The sequence below is a fragment of the Anolis carolinensis genome, chromosome 5 (assembly GCF_035594765.1).
Source record: "Anolis carolinensis isolate JA03-04 chromosome 5, rAnoCar3.1.pri, whole genome shotgun sequence".
Classification (NCBI taxonomy): Eukaryota; Metazoa; Chordata; class Lepidosauria; order Squamata; family Dactyloidae; genus Anolis; species Anolis carolinensis.
The window spans coordinates 170,873,838-170,895,022 of record NC_085845.1 but is presented as its reverse complement, the minus strand read 5'-3'; the positions used below and the strand labels follow the sequence as shown (position 1 = coordinate 170,895,022).

The window sequence follows — 21,185 nt, the reverse complement described above, 5'->3', positions numbered from 1 at the left end:
ACCAGCAGTTTCCCCAGCTATTCACAAGTTCATTATGTCAATAGATGGCAAACCTTCTGCAGAAGAAAGTGTTCCGTTATTTTATCTGTTCAGATATGATTTACACTGAGCGATTTCTTTTGAAAACTGTTTTGCAGGGAAGATAAAATTCAGCATAGATTCTATCCGTAGAAGAACTATTAGCTTATTTCTTCCCAAAAATCAGTTGTACAGGCAATTCCCAAGTTACAAACAAGATAGGTTCTGTAGATTTGTTCTTAAGTGGAATTTGTATATAAGTCGGAACAGGTACATTTTTAAAGTGTAACTCCAGCCAAAATATAAACGTGTATTAGTACTGGATAGTGTAGGGAAGTGTTAACACCCCTGTGGTATTAGTTTGCTGTCTGTGCCCCTGTTCAGAAGATTTCACCTCATTTTCTGTTTATGTGATAATTGGATTTTTAAATTTTTGGCTTGTTGTGGGAACATAGATTGGTGATAAAGCTTCAGTGGAGACACCTTTTCCACATGATATCTCTTTCAGGAGCGAATTTCCCTTATGAGGGGCCAATTTCTCTCACTTCCTGTTGTCTCACCTCCGTTCTTAACTATGAGTCATTTGTATGTCGGAAGTGTCTAACTTTACTAGATATGTTTGTGAATAAAAAGGGTTTCATTCAGAAATGAAAGCAGATAAATAAAGTCCCAGACCTTGATACAATCAGCTTGAAAGCCAGGGTCCTTGTTCATAGTTGTACCTTTTGGGGCATATCCCATAATCATAAATTATATGGATTACATGGTTAACACACCCCACCCAGGGAAAAACTGCTTTGATTCCAGTGACCAGCTCCTCCTTACTGGTTAGGATCATATACAAGTTTGCTGTTCTCCTTGCTCCTTCATCTTCCTTTTAAAAGAGGAAATAATCCACAAGGCACATCAGGAAACTGTTGGAGAACCCGTGCTTAGCAGAACTAATGTCACAGCTGTCCTAATGTCACAGTTTTTCAATAGCCCCACACAAACACACCAACTTACAATTTAACAGCGGAAATATACCATTTTCAAACCCAGGAGTGAAACTCCAGCCATTTTGTGTTTGTTACTCTTTTCAGATAGGTATGTTTGGCTTTAACAAGGCATAAAATTGGTCCCCAGATGCCCACTGCAGTTGCTCACACCTACTTGTCAGTCTCCGCAACAGCCACTGATTGACCACTTTTGTAAATATATTACTGGTCTACATATATTCATTCCAATTTCAACAGAAATAGAAGATAGTAGCTTTCTCTCTTACTTAACTGAACTCTTCTGAACGCTAGGCAAAGTCCATTTTGTGACCTTCTACCAGTTAGGCAAACTAAAAAAGCAAATAAAAATCCTTTTGCTAATAAAGCCAAACCAGTGTGCTCAGGAAAGGATTTTGTAATTTTCATTTTATTTAAAATATTACAACATTTAAAACAAAGCTATAGAAACATTAGAAATAAAACAAAATGCTTTGAACAATAGCTTTGATTTGGACTGTATTTTAAATGGCAAAATATGGTTTTTCACTACTTGAATTAATCAGAGAAAGCCTCAAATTTGCTTCTTCCCTTTCTTTGTATTTTATATATGAGACAAATAAATTCAAAGCTTCTAGCAAGATGGGGGAGATAGGGAAACCTGACGTAGTCTGTATTTTCTGAATACTAAATACGAGTAGTATATTCTCTGCAGGTGGTATACAAGCTCACTTTGGAAGCAATCTGAATTTTTGTTCCATGTCAGTGCAAAAAATGGTTTCATTTCATACCACTGGACACTTGCCCCTTTCTTCCCTTTTGTAGAGCTGTCATGAGGTAGGCTGTGAATTGCAACTTCAGAATATGGAATAATTTCAAAACAAATATTTGAAATCTCACTTGCAACATTCCCATTGTGAATTTCTCTTAGATTCCCTAGTGTCAAGTATTTCATGTGCTAGCATTCACAATAGAGTTTTGTTTGAAATATACTCCCAAGCAATTAAAGTTATTTCTTTTAAAGAAAAAAGTATGCTTCCAGTAAATGATTAAAATGAAGGTAAAATAAAGGTATATATGCACATTATTTACTGCCATCCACATTGCTTACCCTTGTTGTTGTTGGTTTTTAATGAAATGTTCAAATTGTGAATTCTGATAATGTTTCTTGGTTGTTTCTATTGACTTCTGTTTCTCCTCACCATTGGCCCTTTTTGTTTTTGTTTGTGTACATGTGTGTTTTTAGGTGTGTTTTGGGAAACACTACCATCCTGGCTGAGTTTGCCACAGATGAGGAGGTTAGTCGCTTTCTGGCACAAGCCCAGCCTCCACCTGCAGCAACACCCAGCACACCTGCAGCAGGCTGGCAGTCTCTAGAGACAGGACAGAATCAGACAGATCCAGTGGGACCTGCTTTGAATCTTTTTGGTGGGTCAACAGGGCTTGGGCAATGGAGCAGCGGCGGTGGCGGCAACAGTGGGGGTGACCTTGCTGGTGCTTCATTGTGGGGCCCCCCGAATTATTCTTCAAGTTTATGGGGAGTTCAAAGCGTTGAAGATCCCCACAGGATGGGAAGCCCTGCTCCCTTACTACCTGGAGACCTTCTAGGTGGAGGGTCGGATTCAATCTGAACTTAAAACTTTCAACTCTGACCTCGTGACCTTTTTTTGGAACAGCAGCAGCACTAACTTGACCTTTTCTTTTTTTTCAACTTGCAATAAATACATTTTAAAAGGAAAAAAGAAAATGGAGAGAGAAAAAAGGTGGGTCATTGACAGGACTGTCTGAGCACATAGTTGCCTCCCTTATAACTTCAGTTTTTTTGTTTGGAATATGAATCCAAAAAGAGAACATATCACTCTTGAAATACTTGAATCATGAACGCCAACTTAGAAAGACAATGTGAAGCAAGTACACATACCATTTAAATCTAAACACAAAAAAAATTTAAAAAAATTAGTTTCTAGTTTTTCACTTTTTCATGTTATATGGAAGTTGTTGCTAAGAAACATATATACTGAAAAATAGCTTTTTAACTTTGTTTGCACTGGGTGTGTTTCCGTCCTTAGGTCTACTATGTTGGGAAGGGATGGGTTCAAAAAATGGGGGGGAGGGGAGGGAAAGACTTGACGGAGCCTCACTTTAAAAAACAAAAAAGGAAAAAAAAACACTTTGTGATTGGCTGGTTGATATATACCAGTATGTTCTGGCACATGTAACTGCCCATGTGTGTGTGTTTCAGTGTGAGTGCATATGTGTGCATGATTGTGTGTATGCGCGTGCGCATTTCTGTCTTGGAAGGCTGCATTGCTATTGGTCAGCAACCTATCTGACTAGACTCTTAAAATAAATAATGATGGTGCCTGTGACTGATAAAAAATCAAATTGACCTGTGTTAAAACCTATCGGTGGTATTTTTATTTTATCAGGGTATTCAGTGCAGTACAGATCTTGTTCTGACCCTGTCATAAAGCAAAACACTGCCATATCCTAAGGATTTGGTGAGAGGGGTGCCAGTATGGGACTTGAGACTTTGGGGGGTTGGGTTTCTGTTTTGCTTAGAGGTGTATTTATCTCTAGGGAGACTTTTTGAGTGAACCCAAGCTTTTTTATGACAAGGCCTTTTACCTTTTGAGGATGACAGAAGGCAAAGGCCATCACATTTATGTGTGACAATGACCTATGTAATGGTTGAAACTTCTGCAGTCCTTAAGAACTGAGTCCTGTACTTGTTTCTCAAGTGTGTATATGAAGATACTTATTCATGAAAGACCCACCAAACATTTGGGCCTAACTGTACTTTCTAAAGCAATCTGCTGTTTGTGACAAAAATAAATGTCAGTAGTTTGCTGGCCTGTCTCGTGTTGTGAAAGCACATGCAGCAACCTTTGTTCTCCTTTTGTCCATGGTGAGCGTTACCTGTGCCAGGCCTAGGTGTATTACAGCACCAGACCATCACTGACAGAAACGTTTACTTACGAATGTTCTTAAACCAGTGTGTACTTTTGAGCATTTTTTCTCTGTATTTTCCTGTGTATGTCTTGCTTAGGCAGGCATATAACTAGCAAAGACTTCTTTTGTTTATAAAGTATTGCACCTTTATTATGTTGACTTTTCCCTGTACTGTTGCTTTTTATTGTTGGTATTTAAAGAAAGGTTGTATGTTGTTGTTGTTTTGTTTTTTTTAAACAACAGTGTAGTAGTACTCTGGGCAGGATAGGGGAGACCTATTAGAGGTTTGAATTTACCCATAGCCAGTGTGTGCACTGGGAACAGAATTGCTTGTTGTGAAGAAAGCTGTAGCAAAAATTGCCTTTACAAAAAGCAGTTTGAGGGTGGGCAAGAAGGATAAGAACAGGGGGAGAGATGGAGGCATTATTTGAAGTTTCAGAACTTCGCTCTGGCTTTTCACTAGCTCTACATTATACTGAATAACAAAGTGCTGCAATATTATGTACCAGCAAATACCTACATACTCTGGCTCGTTGCAGTAGCAGATCATATTGTATGGGATTGTAATAACAGAGTCTTTCTCCTTTAGGAGTTTCCTTGAAAAATGCAGTGATATCAAATATATAGATATGCGTATTGATAGCACCATTAAAGTACTTTTTAATGTTTATATCAAAAGGGAGAAGTTTGTGAATTCTCTGAACCAGAGATGGGAATCATGTAGCTGTCTAGATACTATTGGATTGCAACGCCTAGTATTCCTTACTATTGGCTGGCTAGTACTGCTGGAACTTGCAATTCACCAACATCTGGAGGGACATGTGATTTTCATTCTTGCTATACACAAACCCAATGTCACATAAAAGACTGATAAGGGGTTGCTGCATTTAATCTGACTTACTCTTTTTGATGTGAATTCAGTTGGCAAGTAATATAGGCAGGTATTCTGTACTTAAATTTCAGATTCTGCAGCATATGTGGACCTGATAAGTGTTTTCCCTTATTTCCCCTCTGTCATCCTATCTCAAATAATGATGCAAAATGCCCCCCCCCCCCAGTCACCCCATTTCTGCCAGTTAGGTTTCCCTTGCCGCCCCTACACATACCTGCTCCTAAAATATCTGCATTTGTCTCGGGGGGCCTCAGTGTTGAAAACATGCAGGATAAACTATAGAAAAGGTCCTCAGCTGGGAGAACATCTGATTGCAGCGCCTCATGGCTCAGAAAAGAGCTGTGTGTGTTCCAGTATGTGAGCTGACACCGCTCTCTCCCAACCTGCCCTATAGTCCCTTTTGCCTGCACTTTGGATTTGTTGAGTTCATTAAGATACTACGGTGAAAGCCGGGTGCTAGAGCCCCTCTTGTTTACAAGACATAATGAGGGATATGATATATTTAAAAAAAGAAAGCTAAAATGTTCTTCCATCGCAAGCTTAAAGGGAAAAAATGAAAACTTATTAAAAAGACCAAAAAGTGCGCGTGCATATATATATATATAAGATGAAGACTAACTCTGGGAGCATTTAACAGTGTTTTTGTGTTTAACATTTATTCTCCTGCTTTAAATTTGCAAGCATTCTCAGGAATTCTAGGGTAGGAAGCCAGTTTTTGAAGATGGTTTATTTAACATTTACCTTATCCTAGATAGATGGCTATTTCTTTCATAAACTTTTACAAGTTCCTGAACCTTCAAGAAAGTTAAAAGATTTTTTTTTCTTTACAAAAAGCAAAAAAATTGAAAAACAAAATTAACAAATACAGACTCCAAATGTCAGAACTGGGGATCAGATTTTTTAAAAGTACAAATTGATTTCAGAGGAATTCTCAACAGCAGCAACAAAAATTCATTGTATTCTTAAAAAGTTCAAGTTGTGAGAAGATTTATACTTGTAGAGCTTAGTCTCAAGTGGGAGTGTGTGTGCACTGTTGAATGGGGAAAGGGTTGTGTATGAATGAAACTATATTCATCTAGTTATTTCACAGTGAACATAATCTTCCTCCAAGCACCTTTTTTTAGAAAAATAAAAATTAAAAAAAACTCATTTTGGTTTGACTAAGCAGGTCAACCACAGTTAAGGGTAGTCGCTGAGAGTATGGCATGGTATTTTTGAAACTACTTTTAAATTGAATGAAAGCTTCAGAAAGGAAATGCCTTTATTGTGTCCCAGTAGAGGAGCCATTTTAACATACTTGTTTTAAAATAGCAAAAAGAAGCAGAAGTTAGTATATGAGAATTTAGTGAAGTGTACTTTGGAGAAGAATTGGCTTAGTTGGTTTTAATTGTCATTTTGAATATATTCTTCATTTCTCAGCTAGAGTTGGGTAAATCAAAAAATTTGGGACATTGGGGGGGAAGTAAGATACATCAGCTATTGCTGCCAGACTTTGGGACTTCCATCCTTGAAATCAGCATATTGAAGCTTTTTTTCTGGGATTGCTAGCTCCTAACTTCCAGCACAAAAAGACAGAAATACTTAATTTGCTTGAAGCTTTTTAGATGGAATGAAATCGCAACCACTTTAGTGCCTTTGTAATACATCCATGCATCCTGCAAAAGGACATATGCAGTCCAGTCACTCCCAAGGAAATCAAGCAATTGTTTTTTCTAAATTGAAAGAATGGTTTTGAGCATGCTGAAAAGATGCCTCAAAAGGCCTATCATACAAAGAACATCATATAAAATGACATTTGTGTAAAAATGCTTCTTGGAAATCTAAGACAATTCCAGCAACTACTGTTTTCTTGTTTTGAGATATACTTCATATGGGAAAATAATATACAGAATAAACATGTGTGAAATGTGATGCAGAAAGCCCAGTTATCCGATAGGGATAATGAAAAATAAAATCACAGATACGAAAGGTCATGCTGCACCTCATCTAGTAGTGTTCATATTTTCCTGAAAAAATACTATCTCGATGTAGGAAAATAGTAACATGTGAAGTAATGCTTGGTGTTCTGTGACAACAGTTGTCTTCTAAAGTATGTATGTTGCTCTGTTTCCCTTAAGTGCGCATTGAAAAACATGCTTCAGCTGATGCTTGGTGTGATAGGTCAGTGAGGGTTTTTGTTTGTTTGTTTCATTTTGAAAGGAAACTAGCTGAATGCCTTTGACTTACTGGCTGACTCCCAGAAGAAAATAGTAAAATAATATAAAATAAAATCTAATTATCTTCCTTGAGAAGAGCCTTGTCTGAAAATGGCTGAAGAAAATATAATGCTATCCTATTTGAAGCATCCTTTTACCTCTCAACATTTCAACCTATGCATACTAAAGTTTTACACTTTTAAAAAGACAAATTAAAATATAAAATTCTCACCAAAAGTCCATCCTTGGACATTTTAAATAGGTGGCTTCTGGACATAGCAATATAAGTTTCCAAAATATTTGTTTTGTTTTGAACTATATACTCTTATCTGTTCAGTGAACCAAACAACCATAATTAGAACACTTTCCCTAGAGGACAGATTGGCTTGTCTGACTCAAAATAGAAATATGCATAAGGCAAGCAAAGTTCATATTTGCTACTCTTAACAAATCTGAAAAAAATAGTGGATAGAGAATTTCAGCAGCTATTTTGTTGGTAATACCGTATTTTCATTCATTTTCTATTCAAGAAGGATAACAATTTCATGAGATATTGTTCTGGAACTGTTGATCCTCCATAGCTTGATGCCACGTGTCTGTATTTCCTGTTTTTGTGAAAACGGGTCTTGTTTCCATTAAGGCAGAAACAACACTTTTTTTTGTCCTGCTTCTTTTGAATTGTATATTATAATTACTCATTCCCAACTTCAAACTCTTCTACTGTTTTCTCTTTCCATATACACTGTTTGGCCTGTATACATTGAAATTGTCAGGTCTACAATCTTATTTGGATCTGTTTTGTCTTCCTCTCTTGTCTTGTTCAAACCGCTCTCAGATAACAGCAGTAAGATCTTATTTCCAAATATGTCATGCTGATAAATCAGGAAAAGTTGTAGTTTTTCCCAGCACACATTAATAAATTGGGCGCTGTCCATTCCTTTTGTCAAGATAGACCTTAAGTTTCTTTTTTTTTCTTACTTGTTCTTAAACATGACTGTTCATTTAGGCTGCAGTAGCTATGTCAGAGATTTGAAGCCAATTTACTGTTACTATAAATTAGGGCCTTTTTCTTTTTTGAAATTTTTCAAAATATAAAAAAAGTAAATCAATATATATTCCCAGTTTGATTTTAATTGCAGGCATTTGAACCGTCAAATGTGACAAATGGTAATACTTCTTTCACGCCAACTATTTCTTTGTGCTATCCTCCATAGACTTGAATAATATTATCCCATAACCTGCTTATACATTTTATTGGGTATCTAAACCCAGCTGTGCAAATCACATACCTTAACTTAAAAAAAAGTAATGACTGATACTCTGTTCTCCCATGAGTAGGTTTTATTTGGCTGGTCTTTACCGCTCCTTTATTATCAATGTGCAACAATGACAAAAACACTCTACATACAGTATAAATGCTACCCAAAATGCAGTTAAAATTATATTGAAATCATTGCTTGTCTTCAAGAACATGCATAAATCTGTAATGTTGGTCTTCCATATTTTCCCCCAAAAAATCACAGTTAAAATCAATGCTGATTAGTTTTCATTATAGCACTGATATGTAGCTGTGTGACTTAGTAGTATGTTAAACCTTAACTGTTGCATTTATCGTTTACAGGAATTTGACTTTTTGTCTTAATTCTTTTGTACTACTCTGGGAATGTTTTCAGAATTTGCTGCTGTAGCAATCCAGCTACAAGACTGAAAGCTTGTGCGAGAACACAGTACCTTTTGATCTGACGCATGCAAATTCATTGTAACCTTTTTAATTTGTTATGAAAATGCAGCATCTAAGATAACATTCTGTAGCACTCTTAAAGCTGAGTGACTGGATGAAAATAATATTCAAGTTGAACTTGAGAACTTTTTCCCTGCTTTAGAACGTTGCTTGAACATGTGCAAGCAATAGCCAAATCAAAAAAAATGTTTTCCCTCCTATGATACAAAGGGAAACAAAGTTTTAACCATGTGTTGGACCTGGCAGGTCTCCTAGCATGCTAGCAGCTGCAAGACCAACATGGCTCATAGAGACACAGTTCCCAGTCATGTGGATTCTCTTAACATAAAACAGGTCCCATAGGGCTGGGAGACCATTTATAGGCACTATAGACATAACCAAATCCATGATATATGCAACAGTGTCAACATACTTGCGTCTTGAGTTTCTTTGTGCAGTACATTCGCAAATCTCTCAAAGATACGGGCCATAGAAGGATCAAAAGAGTCGACCTCAACTTAGAGCCAATTTCTTCCTCTTCACATACTGGTTATGACGACAGCTAAAGTTGTATCCTTGTATTAGTATTATTATTTGCATTTGTATTTTTTAGCCATAGAGTTGGAATGTCTCTGTACTTGAGCCCATCAACCATCATTTTAACAAGAGAAACCCAGTGCACTTCAGGATATTGAAGGTAGATATTGTGTTAGCCAACCTGTGGATTTATTCTGACATATTATTGGATGTGTGTGGAACAGAAGAAAATAGGGATGTGGGCATGTGGTCCATGGATAAACAAGACAGATGGGCAGTGTTGAGCAGGAAGTGTTTTTGTAAGCGCTTAGTGCCTCATCATAGGTATTAGTGTACCAACCAATGCATTCAAATAACTAAATTCCTCATTTCTTAGTATGTTTTAATCAGAAAAATAAACGGATGTGGGATTTTTTTCTGTATTAGAAAATGCAACCTTTAGTTGAGCCCTTGTTATAAAGAATTACTTCGCTTGCTGGATATTTTTTTTGTGGCATGGTTGTGAATATCAAGTGCTTTTCTTCTCCTTCCTGGTCCCAGCCAGATTGGCTCACCTTCTTTTTATATAAAGTGCTGAGTGCTTTGCAGTTTGGGTGGGAGGGGGCAGGGGGAAAAATAAATAAATGGGAGCCAAGTTTAGAGCAGCCTTACTTTAGGGAGTAGCCTTACAACAGAGCTTTATAGTGAGGGTGTGCTGTATTCCAAATTGTGTAAGCCAAAAATGAAAAAAAAATCATTTATGCAAACAGAGGTGTTAACTTCTTAAAGAAAATATGTACCTTCTGAAGGTAGAATAGAGTCTCACGAAGTGATACATTGTGAAGCTTCTTGCTGGGTCAGTAGATATGGGATTTGGGATATAAGCGCTTAACATTCCCTGGTGTTTTTGTTTTTTGCTTTTGTTTTTTGGAGGGCGGCAGTGTTTTAGGGGTGGTTTTGTTTTGTTTATTTAGTTTTAAATGGGCAGTAAGTTAAATGTGGTATCTCTGAATGTGCCTTTGTGTGTACGTGACTGTTAGTTCAAGGAAACTACTTGGGCTTAACAGGGAGGAGATCGTGGTCAGTTTATTCTTTCTAAAGGTCAGGTGCAAAGATTCCAGCCTTTTGGTACCTTTCAACAAACAGTGTCTTTGGGGGCTGGTCTCTGAGCTGCACCATATGCAGTTGTTGATGGCAGATGCATCCTGGTATGGGTGAGTTGTAATCCACATAAAGTTAACAATATTTATGCTAGTTCTCAGTTTCTGGTTGGATTGGTATCTGTGTTATGTATCTATTACATTTGTGTATGTGGCTTGCTTTAATTTTTTTTTAAAGCACTGGAAAACTGAAAAACGCAGTGATGTTTGAGATGCATGTAGAGAAGAAGGTATTTTGTCGCTTCTGCCAGTCGTGGGTATGTAGGTACACTTTTGCCCTCTGTCAGTGTCCTGATGATAGAAGAAGAAAATATCTACCCTATAACTTCTAGCACACTTAATGTTGCCATTTAAATGAACAGGGTATTACACAAGAAAATGAAAAGTTTTTGAAATGGTGAGGAAGAAGTGTTGTGTTGTTTTTTAATCGAAAGTAATTATTTGTTTCTTTTGAAGCTATTTGTAGCTAAACATGGGAATCTGCAGTGTCTCCTTTCATTTATTATTTCATATATATTCCACCTCTTCTTCTCCCCACCTCAAAAGCAAGGTGTACAAAATCAAGAGCAGCTGTAGCACCTCCTGGCTCCCTTCCCAAATGAAAGCTCTAGCAGACTCCATTCAGGAAGATAAAGGGGGAGAGATGCTGCAGCTTTCTTTGTTTCGCTCTCATTCCTCTCTAATGGCCTTGAAATGTATTATTATGCAAATGTGAATTTTGATACTGAATTTTAAGAAGAGGTTGTTTCTTTTTCAGACAAACAAAAAAGGTCCCATATGTGGTCAGCATTGCTTCTTTTATCTTGAAAGTGAAATGTTAACTATGCATTCAGCAAGAGATGGTCTGGGGGAGCAAGAGAGAGCCCTGCTAAACAGTTGAAATTGTTTCTGTGTCCACTGAATTCCCATGGAGTAGGAGGAAAGAGATTGATGTTGTTACAGAAAGACTACTTTGATTGCCAGGCAAATATTTTTGGTGTGTGTGTGTGTGGTGTGTGTTAGAGATGGACTTGAGAAATTTTGCCTGTTTCACAGGACTATGCATTCTTGCCATGCAGTGTTAGATCAGGATCAGCAGCATAATACACAATATCCCTGCTTTCTCTAAGAAGACACTTCACCATCAATACCATCTCCTTCAACCTCAGGAAACCACACATAATGCACTATCTTCAAGGATTTATTCTACTACTTGTTCTCCACTACAACTGTCCTTGTTCCTCAGGAGAATTGCAACACAGCTTCTCCCATTTTACATTTCCAAAACTTTTGTGTTTTACCAAACCTAAAATTTGCTACTAATTGGTATTACAGGCACAACTTTAAAAGCAGTACCAATCAAGAATGACTGTAATACTGTACTGGCATTATTTGATTCCTTGACTTTAAATGCTTATCTGAATTGGTCAAGGAAGACTTAGATCTACTTCTGACACCTGTGAATTATCTGAACTAATTCTACTGATCTTGGAACAAAAGTGAATTATAGCAATGATTAAAAATGTACAAAGAAGCCATTCTAAATTTAAGTGACAGGAACCTGCTGTAAATGCAAAAACATTTCACACACTTACCTCCAGAATGTAGAGCTTGCTTCCTGTGTTAATGGAGGTGCATTGCCTTGACTGTCTCCCTTAGATTTTGTAAATTATGGTTTTTGCCTTGGTGTGCTTGGCATTATTTTGGATGCAGTATCATAACCCAAGAGATTCTACTACCTGTGATTCAGTGTTCTTCATACTGCAAATTTTGTTGGTGTTCACAGTACTGTAATGAATACTAGACTTGAACACTCATTCTCACATACATACTTGCCTTGCAGGTGTGATCGTATCAGGACTCTAGTCTGGTAGATCCCTTGAAAGGAAGGAGAAAAATGTTTCAGCTCTTTATCACAAAATACCTCATGGTGCACATTTACCTTTTTAGTGTATACAGAATCCTGGAAATATTATCTTTCATACATAGTGAGGTTATATTCTAACTTAATTTTCCCCAGTGGTTTGAAGACTGGATTGAGATGCTGAAACTCCTGAGAGCTAAACCTAGCCTTCCTCTTTTTGCCTTAGGTGAGAGTCAGTTAACCTTTGCCTCAGTTTCCCCATCTGTAAAATGGGGATAATAATACTTACCTACCTCACAGGGGTTTTGTGAGGATTGGCTAGAGGCTTTTGTGAAGTGCTTCAAAGAAAAAGTACTTTTTATAAGTATTATTATATGGAGGTGTAACTGGCAGGATACCTCCTTTCCCATATCACCATAGAAGGAATGGGAGAGGAAAGTGTAATTATTCACTTTTTAAGCCATCAGATGCTCTGAAATACTTTTAACTATTAGGAAGAAATGTAGGGGACTGAACAATTCACGCTGCATTCTCTCATGTTACGTCAAGCATCCCCTTTTGACTTTCGCATAGAGAATATAGACATGCCAAGCTTTAGCACATACATTTTAAACAAGAAAGTAAATTTTCTCTTGTATTGAAGGTTTGCAGTCCTTTACGTGACTTATTGCTACATCTTTTATTTGCTTACAGGCTTTTAGCTAGATTCGCTGCTCAGTGGCAGCTATTAGAACAAAGAGATGCATCATCTTGCAGTTTGCATGAAAGTTGTCAAATGATTAGAGTTGTCCAATAGTCCACTTAAGCTGGAGATACTATCCCAGCTTCCTTCCCTGATTGTGTGTTAAACATATACTGCCTCGTTCCCAATACACACAAGCCATTATATGCCAATAAAACAAGGAAACATTAGTAGTGTTTGATGAAAGAAGCTGCTTGTGAAAATGCCTTACAAACTTCCCAAAATCTTTTGGAGCAGATGGAAGAAAAGGTTTGGGTAAATTCCACATCTGCAGGGAGCCTTTGCTACTTTCTCTCCATTCTGAACATAAGGGTTACTCTGCTCTCTTAAATATTAAAACGTGCATCTCAGGGATGTGCATATTGAGCCCAAGATTTGGGATTTGCATCTTAGAAAACCTAATATTTGGTTCTGTTCAATCTGTAACGTCTCCATATTGGACACTCCCCTATAGTTTCCATACTTTACTCCTCAAGGAGCAGCTCTATGCACAGCTGCTGTGTGATTCATAAATCTACAGAGATTAAATTCAGAGTGATACAGGCATATCTGTAGGATCAGTGCTTGTGTATGCACATTCCAGACTCCACCAGCCTGGCAAATAATGAAGTGTGAAATCTCTCTTCATCAAACAGGCAGCAGCTTTGCTCTGTAAATAATTATGCAGTCTTTCCTTTGGAAAAATACTTTTAATGTTTTCAAGTAAGAAAACCAACAATTAATATTTCCCAGTGGGAGGGATAACGATAGCAATGGAATAGGGGGTTTAGAATTGCTTTCACTTCCACTGTTTAGATAAAGACTTGAAATGCTGCTTTAATGTTAGAGCTCCTATGGGGCTATGTTTACAAAGAACTGATCAGGAAACTGACCAATGGTGGATATCCAACTTAGTGAATTTTGCTTCATTTCCAGTAAGCAGGCTATTTAGTGGAAAATGTCTTTACAGGAAATGGAAGAAGTTAATTCCATCTGGCCTTATTTGTGAAGCAAACAATCCTGTGTCCAAAACATCTGGATTGGGAAAGGCAGCTTTTCTTCTTTGCACATAAATAGGTAATACGAAGAAGGTACAGTTGAGATGCTATTGCCTAAAATACTGTCTCTTCATCAAGCAGGCATAATAATGGATACATGTATTGAGGCTTTTTACAAATATACCTATTAGTATTTTTCCTTATACTTGAAATAATATACCCATCTCCATTTGTCTATTGGGCATCCAAGGAGTGTAAAACAGTGGGAAATAGGAAAAGGCATAGTCTCTTACTCAAGCTTGCTCTTAATTTCCCCCCAATCTCACCTTGATTTCAGTTTACTTTTTATCGTAGGAATTCACATGGACACAGAAACTTGGCACATTGTGCTCTTGCATGGCATGCTGCCCTCCCCTTCACCCTCTCTTCTCTATTTTTAATTTAGTATAGTGGTACTTAAAATCACTGGCTCACTTAAAAAGACAATAAAATGTTTAAACTCTACTAATGTACAAATAAGCTGAAATGTTGCATTTATGTGTATTTTGCCATAGCAGGTACTGTATTTCTCATGCTGGATTTCAAACCAACAAAAGGGTGATGTTTTATTGGAGTGTGACAAGTTGAGAGGAATAAGGAAATAAGTCGTCGTCATTTCATTGAAATTGAGAGATGGTGTAATAACATATTACGTTTTCTGAAGGTTTTTTGCTTTTAAACGGCTTTTGTTTTTATTTTGTTTTTATTTTATTTTTTTAAAGATATGATTGTATTATGTGCAACTCAGTTGCTTACATTATAACTACAAAATATTTTTTGGGTTCCTGGAAAAAGAAAAGACTAATAAATGTGTTTGGCTGCTAAGCATTTAATCCTTGGGCTTCCTGTCAATTTTTTTCGATACTGTTTTTATCTTTACAATATTATCACACACTAGAATGTAATGTTTCTGGACCGTGTATCATTCCTGTAAGAGTTCCCATTGATAGCTTTACTTTCTACCTCTCTATTATGCAAGTAAAATGAGAAATAAAGATGGATTTCCTGCACTGTACTTTCTAAAGAATGTTCCAAAGACTTGCAGATGAACAATATCAAAAAGACCAATATACATGGATGTGAAAATCCTGTTCTAGGGCATAAATATGTGCTGTTACAGTGCACAAAAATGAGAAAAATCAAATACAGAGGAGAAAAAGTGCAATTGTGTGACCTTACAAGTCCCCTATTGCAGCAGGTATCTCTGCGAAGGACGTTAATTTCAGAGAAAATGGGATGCAGATGGTACAAACACTCAGTCCTACAGTGGCAGTCCATGTTACTGTTGCTATATTGTAGTTGCTGTTCACCAACAAAGGGACATCTATCAAATTTAATTTGCATCAAGTCACCATTGCAGTTACATACCAGCAAACATGAACCAATGTGAAATCTGACTAGTCCTTAGTACTAAAATAATCGTAAAGGTAAAGGTTTCCACTGACATTAAGTCTAGTCATGTCCAACTCGGGGGGTTGGTGCTCATCTCCCATTTCTAAGCCAAAGAACCAGTGTTGTCCAAAGACACCTCAAGGTTATCTGGCCGGCATGACTACATGGAACACCATTACCTTCCCACCAGACCTATTGAACTACTCACATTTACATGTTTTCAAACTGCTAGGTTGGCAGAAGGTGGGCCTAACAGTGGGAGCTCATCCCGCTCCCTGGATTCAAACCACCTACCCACTGCACCACCAATCATATCTATTAAAGCATTCATAATATCACAGGGCTTTAACATGTACATAAGATTTTTGAATTCATTTCAAATATGTAATAATAAAATATCTTTGTGTGTAGTTCAGCTATAAAAGGTTATACAATTCTCCAGATTTATGGACCAGCCCTTTGTTCCTCTGCATTATCCAGGCTTTTGTTACTCTGCATTATTTCCTACTGTTTATTCAGTGTCCTGCCCCACTATTATTGAAGTCTGTATACTTTATGCATTTGCACCACTATAAAACCACCAGGAATGAGGAAGTGCATCTCTGGGCAACATGCAACGGAAAGCCTCTTTTGTGACCTCCCAAAACCCCCAGTTTTTTTTTAAGGCAACTGGATGCAACATAGCCCATTAAAATGCCCCCATACAACTCCAAATCTCTCTGATCCTAATGGTTATTTTGAACGGCAAAAAGGACATTTAAACTGGAAGTGATCTTGAGGCACTTCAGGATCTTATTTTGCCCCAAAATGTGTCAGCATGCTCCACTGCACTTCCTGACCAGGGATGGAGAGAGAAAAAGAAAGGGAAGGATGGAAGGAAGGGGAGGGAGGGAGAAGAAAAAGGAAGAGGGAGGGTGGAGGAGAACGAAGGAAGAGGAGAGAAAAGAGAGCAAAGGAATGAGGGGGAAACAATCCAACCCCTTACCATGCAGGGAAAGCACAATCAAAGTATCTCTGACAAGTGGCCATCCACCCTCTGTTTAAAAGCCTCCAAAAAGAGCTTCTACCACACTTTTGAGTCAGCAAGTTCAAGGAGAAAAGAAAGGTAGGTCGGAAACGGAAGGAATTCAGAAAGCGTATGATAGTTTGAACCTTAAACTATAGCTCTAAACAAAACAAAAGCAAGTCACACTCAGCCTCAGAGGAAGACAAAGGCAAATCCCCTTTGAATAAAGCTTGGCAAGAAAACTGCAATAGGGTCACCCTAAGTCTTGAATGACCTGAAGGCCCACAAAAACTATCCTAATCAATCATAATTCTACCTTGCCTGGAAAGTAATGTGCTAAGAATCTATTTGTGCCCCCAAGAATCTTAACCTATTTTATTTGCACCCACTACTATCAAATTGTGCAGGCCTCACCTAGAGATTTCTGGAGATAACACCTTCAGAAGAATTTCTAGGGCCTCCAATGTGATTCTGGCCAGCTGCCCACCAAAAAGACCATAGAGTTGTGCTGGAAGATGTAGAATTCCTAAATAGTTTTTCGCTCATGTAAAAAATAATTTTATCTGCAGTGTGTTACTTTCAGCTGTGTCCGGAGGCTCTAACCCCAGCATATGTTGAGAGCTGACTATGAAGAATTGGAACATTACTAAACGGTTTGGATGAAAAAAAACATAGGTTTCTGAATCCCAGTTAACAGTACCAGGAAAGCTTCTTTTATAGAATCATAATCAGAATAGCAGAGTTGGAAGAGACCTCATGGGCCATCCAGTCCAACCCCTCAAAAAAGCAGGAAATCGCATTCAAAGCACTCCCGACAGATGGCCATCCAGCCTCTGCTTAAAAGCCTCCAAAGAAGGAGCCTCCACCACAGTCTGGGGGAGAGAGTTCCACTGCTGAACAGCCCTCACTGTGAGGAAGTTCTTCCTAATGTTCACATGGAATCTCCTTTCCTGTAGTTTGAAGCCATTGTTCCGTGTCCTAGTCTGCAGGGCAGCAGAAAACAAGTTTGCTCCCTCCTCCCTATAACTTCCCCTCACATATTTATACATGGCTATCACGTCTCCTCTCAGCCCTCTCTTCTGCAGGCTAAACATGCCCAGTTCTTTAAGCCACTCCTCATAGGGCTTGTTCTCCAGACCCTTGATCATTTTAGTTGCCCTCCTCTGGACACATTGCAGCTTGTCAACATCTCCCTTCAACTGCGGTGCCCAGAATTGGACACAGTATTCCAGGTGTGGTCTGACCAAGGCAGAATAGAGGGGTAGCATGACTTCCCTGGATCTAGACACTATACCCCTATTGATGCAGGCCAAAATCCCATTGGCTTTTTTAGCTGCCGCATCACATTGTTGGCTCATGTTTAACTTGTTGTCCACAAGGGCTCCAAGATCTTTTTCACATGTACTGCTGTCAAGCCAGGCATCCCCCATTCTGTATTTTTGCATTCAATTTTTTTTCTGCCGAAGTGAAGTATCTTGCATTTGTCCCTGTTGAACTTCATTTTGTTAGTTTCGGCCCATCTCTCTAGTCTGTTAAGATCGTTTTGAATTCTGCTCCTTTCTTCTGGAGTGTTGGCTATCCCTCCCAGTTTGGTGTCGTCTGCAAACTTGATGATCGTGCCTTCATCTAATTTGTTAAAAAGATGTTGAACAGAACCGGGCCCAAGACGGAGCCCTGCGGCACTCCACTCGTGACTACTTTCCAAGATGAAGACGATGCATTAGTGAGCACCCTTTGGATTCGTTCGCTTAGCTAATTACAGATCCACCTAACTGTAGTTTTGTCTAGCCCACATTTTACTAGTTTGTTTGCCAGAAGGTCATGGGGCACTTTGTCAAAGGCCTTACTGAAATCCAGGTACGCTACATCCATGGCGTTCCCTGTATCGACCCAACTCGTAACTCTATTGAAAAAAGTGATCAGATTAGTCTGGCATGACTTGTTTTTGGTAAATCCATGTTGACTATTAGCAATGACCGCATTTGTTTCTAAGTGTTCGCAGACCACTTCCTTAATAATCTTTTCCAGAATCTTGCCTGGTATCGATATGAGGCTGACCGGATGGTAATTGTTTGGGTCGTTCTTTTATCCCTTCTTGAAGATAGGGACCACATTCGCCCTCCTCCAATCTGCTGGGACTTCTCCCGTTCTCCAAGAACTCTCTAAGATGATTGCTAGTGGTTCTGAAATAACTTCAGCTAATTCCTTCAATACTCTTGGATGTAGCTGCTCTGGCCCTGGGGACTTGAATTTGTTTAGAGCAGCCAGGTGTTCCTGGAAAACTCGTTTCCCTATTTGGAGTTGGATTTCCCGAAATCCTTCGTCCATTTCATGTTGCTGAGGTCGAAGACGGCTTTCTTTTTTGTGAGAAGACCGAGGCAAAGAAGGCATTAAATAGTTCTGCCTTTTCCCTGTCCCTTGTCACTATCACCCCATCTTCTCCTCGCAGAGGCCCTATTGCCTCCTTGTTCTTCCTTTTTCTACCAACGTAAGCAAAAAAGCCTTTTTGTTGTTTTTTATGTCCCTGGCAAGCCTGAGCTCATGTTGCGCTTTAGCCTTGCAAACCTTTTCCCTACAGAAGTTGGCTATATGTTTGAATTCTTCTTTGGTGATTTCTCTCCCTTTCCACTTCTTGTGCATGTCTCTTTTGAGTCTTAGCCTGGTTAGAGTATTTCACTTTTTAAAAACTCCCATCCACCCATAACTCACTTGTCTTTTAATATTGGTGTCCATGGAATGCTGCTCAGTATTTCCTTAATTTTTTGGAAGTCAGCTCTCTTAAAGTCCAGAATGTGTGTTTGACTTGTCTTAGTTTCAGCCTTCCTTTGTATTGCAAACTGCAGGAGCACATGGTCACTTGCCCCTAAGGATCCGACCACTTTGACTGTATTGATCAGGTCTTCCACATTTGTTAAGATTCGATCAAGAGTAGCCTCTTGTTGCCTCTTCTACCTTCTGGACCATTAAATTGTCTGCAAGGCAAGTGAGGAATTTGTTGGACTTTGTACTTTTGGCCGAGTTTGTTTTCCAGCAGATATCAGGATAATTGAAATCGCCCATGACTACTATATCTCTTCTTTGTGCCTGTTTGGTCAGCTGTTGACAAAAGGCTTCATCAAGTCCTTCATCCTGACTCGAAGGTCTGTAGTATACACCATGACAAGATCTTTTTGAGTCCCGGTTCCCTTGATTCTTATCCATATGCTTTCAAGCTGGTTTCCCAGATTACAGTCTTGCATTTCTTCTGCAACGTAACTGCTTTTGACATATAAAGCTACTCCCCCTCCTCTCCCCTTTGTTCTATTTTCCCTATCCCTTTTTCTATATTAGGTTGTTGAGATGGAAGAACATCTGGATTAGAGAACCAGGAGTGGTTTGCTGTGTGGTGGAATTTTGAGCTTAGTTCTAATAAAGAGAACAAATTTCTGGCTTGACTAGCATGAGTTTGCCAGTCTACAAACTAATAGTTTGGACTTGGCTGTGGAATCCAACTAATCCTCACTGATTTAACAGGCTTGTTCTAAGTGGATTATAAATCAATCGATGGAGATACCAGAATGGCTGGTACCTTGATTACAGCCTGTTTGGATGCTTTAACATAGCTTAAGGGTGAATCTACACTGTAGAATTAATGCAGTTGGACACCACTTAAACTGCTATGGCTCAATACAATGGAATTCTGGGAGCTGTAGTTTTAAAATGTCTTTAGTCTTCCCTACCAAATAGCACTGGTGCCTCACCAAATAACAAAACCCAGGGTTCTGTAGTATTGAGTCATGGCAGTTAAAATGGTTTAAAACTGCATAAATTCTACAGTGTAGATCAGGCATGAGTAAACTTGGACCCTCCAGGTGTTTTGGACTTCAGCTCCCACAATTCCTAACAGCCGGTTAAGTTGAAGTCCAAAACACTTGGAGGGCCCAAGTTAGCCCATGCCTGGTGTAGATGCACTCCAAGGGAGACTGCCTCTAGAAGCCAAGTTGCAGAATTAATGTAGTTGGACACCACTTTACCTGCCATGGATCAACGCTTTGGAATCCTGGGATTTGTAGTTTGGTGAGGCACCAACTTCTTGGATTCCATAGTATTAAGTCATTAAAAGTGGTGTCAACTGCCTAATTTCTACTGGAGATGCTCTTTTGGACATTCAGTGGTGCAGCAAGTTAAACTCTTGTGCTGGCAGGACTGATGACTTGAAGGTTGGGTTACTGACCTGAAGGTTACCCGGGGAGAGCATGGGTGAGCTCCCTCTGTCAGCTCCAGCTTAATGCAGGGACATGAGAGATGCCTCCCACAAGGATGGTAAAAACATCAAAACATCTGGGTGTCCCCTAGGCAACGTCCTTGCAGACGGCCAATTCTGTCACACCAGAAGCAACTTGTAGTTTCTCAGGTCGCTCCTGACACAGGGGGGGGGGGGGGGGGAGCTCCTAGACCAGTGGTCCCAACTTGTAGTCTGTGGACCACCAGTGGTTGGTAACACCTAAAATATTGTCTGTGGCCTCATTGTTATTACTATGGATAATAACACAGCCAAAGTAAAAAAATTTCTTGGTGTCTTCGTTTTTAGGTATGTTCCTGGAGTTATTTGGAGTGCTTATTCAGAAAATTGCATTGGATAGACCACATTATTAAATGTTTTCTGTGGGCTAGCAGATGGCAACTACTGGATGGCATTTGTTCTGTATCAGAAACTAGAGCTGATGTGGTCTGTCCAGTGCAGTTTCCTGAATCGGCACCCCAAATAACCAAACCGAAT

At 38.8% G+C, this 21,185-nt stretch overlaps 1 protein-coding gene across 26 annotated transcripts in view; it reads left to right on the top strand.

Moving 5' to 3' along the window:
• Positions 1-14,861, top strand: part of tnrc6b (trinucleotide repeat containing adaptor 6B) — a 139,547-nt gene extending 124,686 nt beyond the window's left edge. For all 26 annotated transcript variants that reach the window (XM_062981018.1, XM_062981014.1, XM_062981034.1 and 23 more), the window contains one exon: positions 2,239-14,861. In XM_062981018.1, coding sequence (XP_062837088.1) covers positions 2,239-2,623 — 385 coding nt within the window. In that variant the 3' untranslated portion in view covers positions 2,624-14,861. The remainder of the gene's footprint in view (positions 1-2,238) is intronic.
• The last annotated feature ends 6,324 nt before the right edge of the window (positions 14,862-21,185 follow it).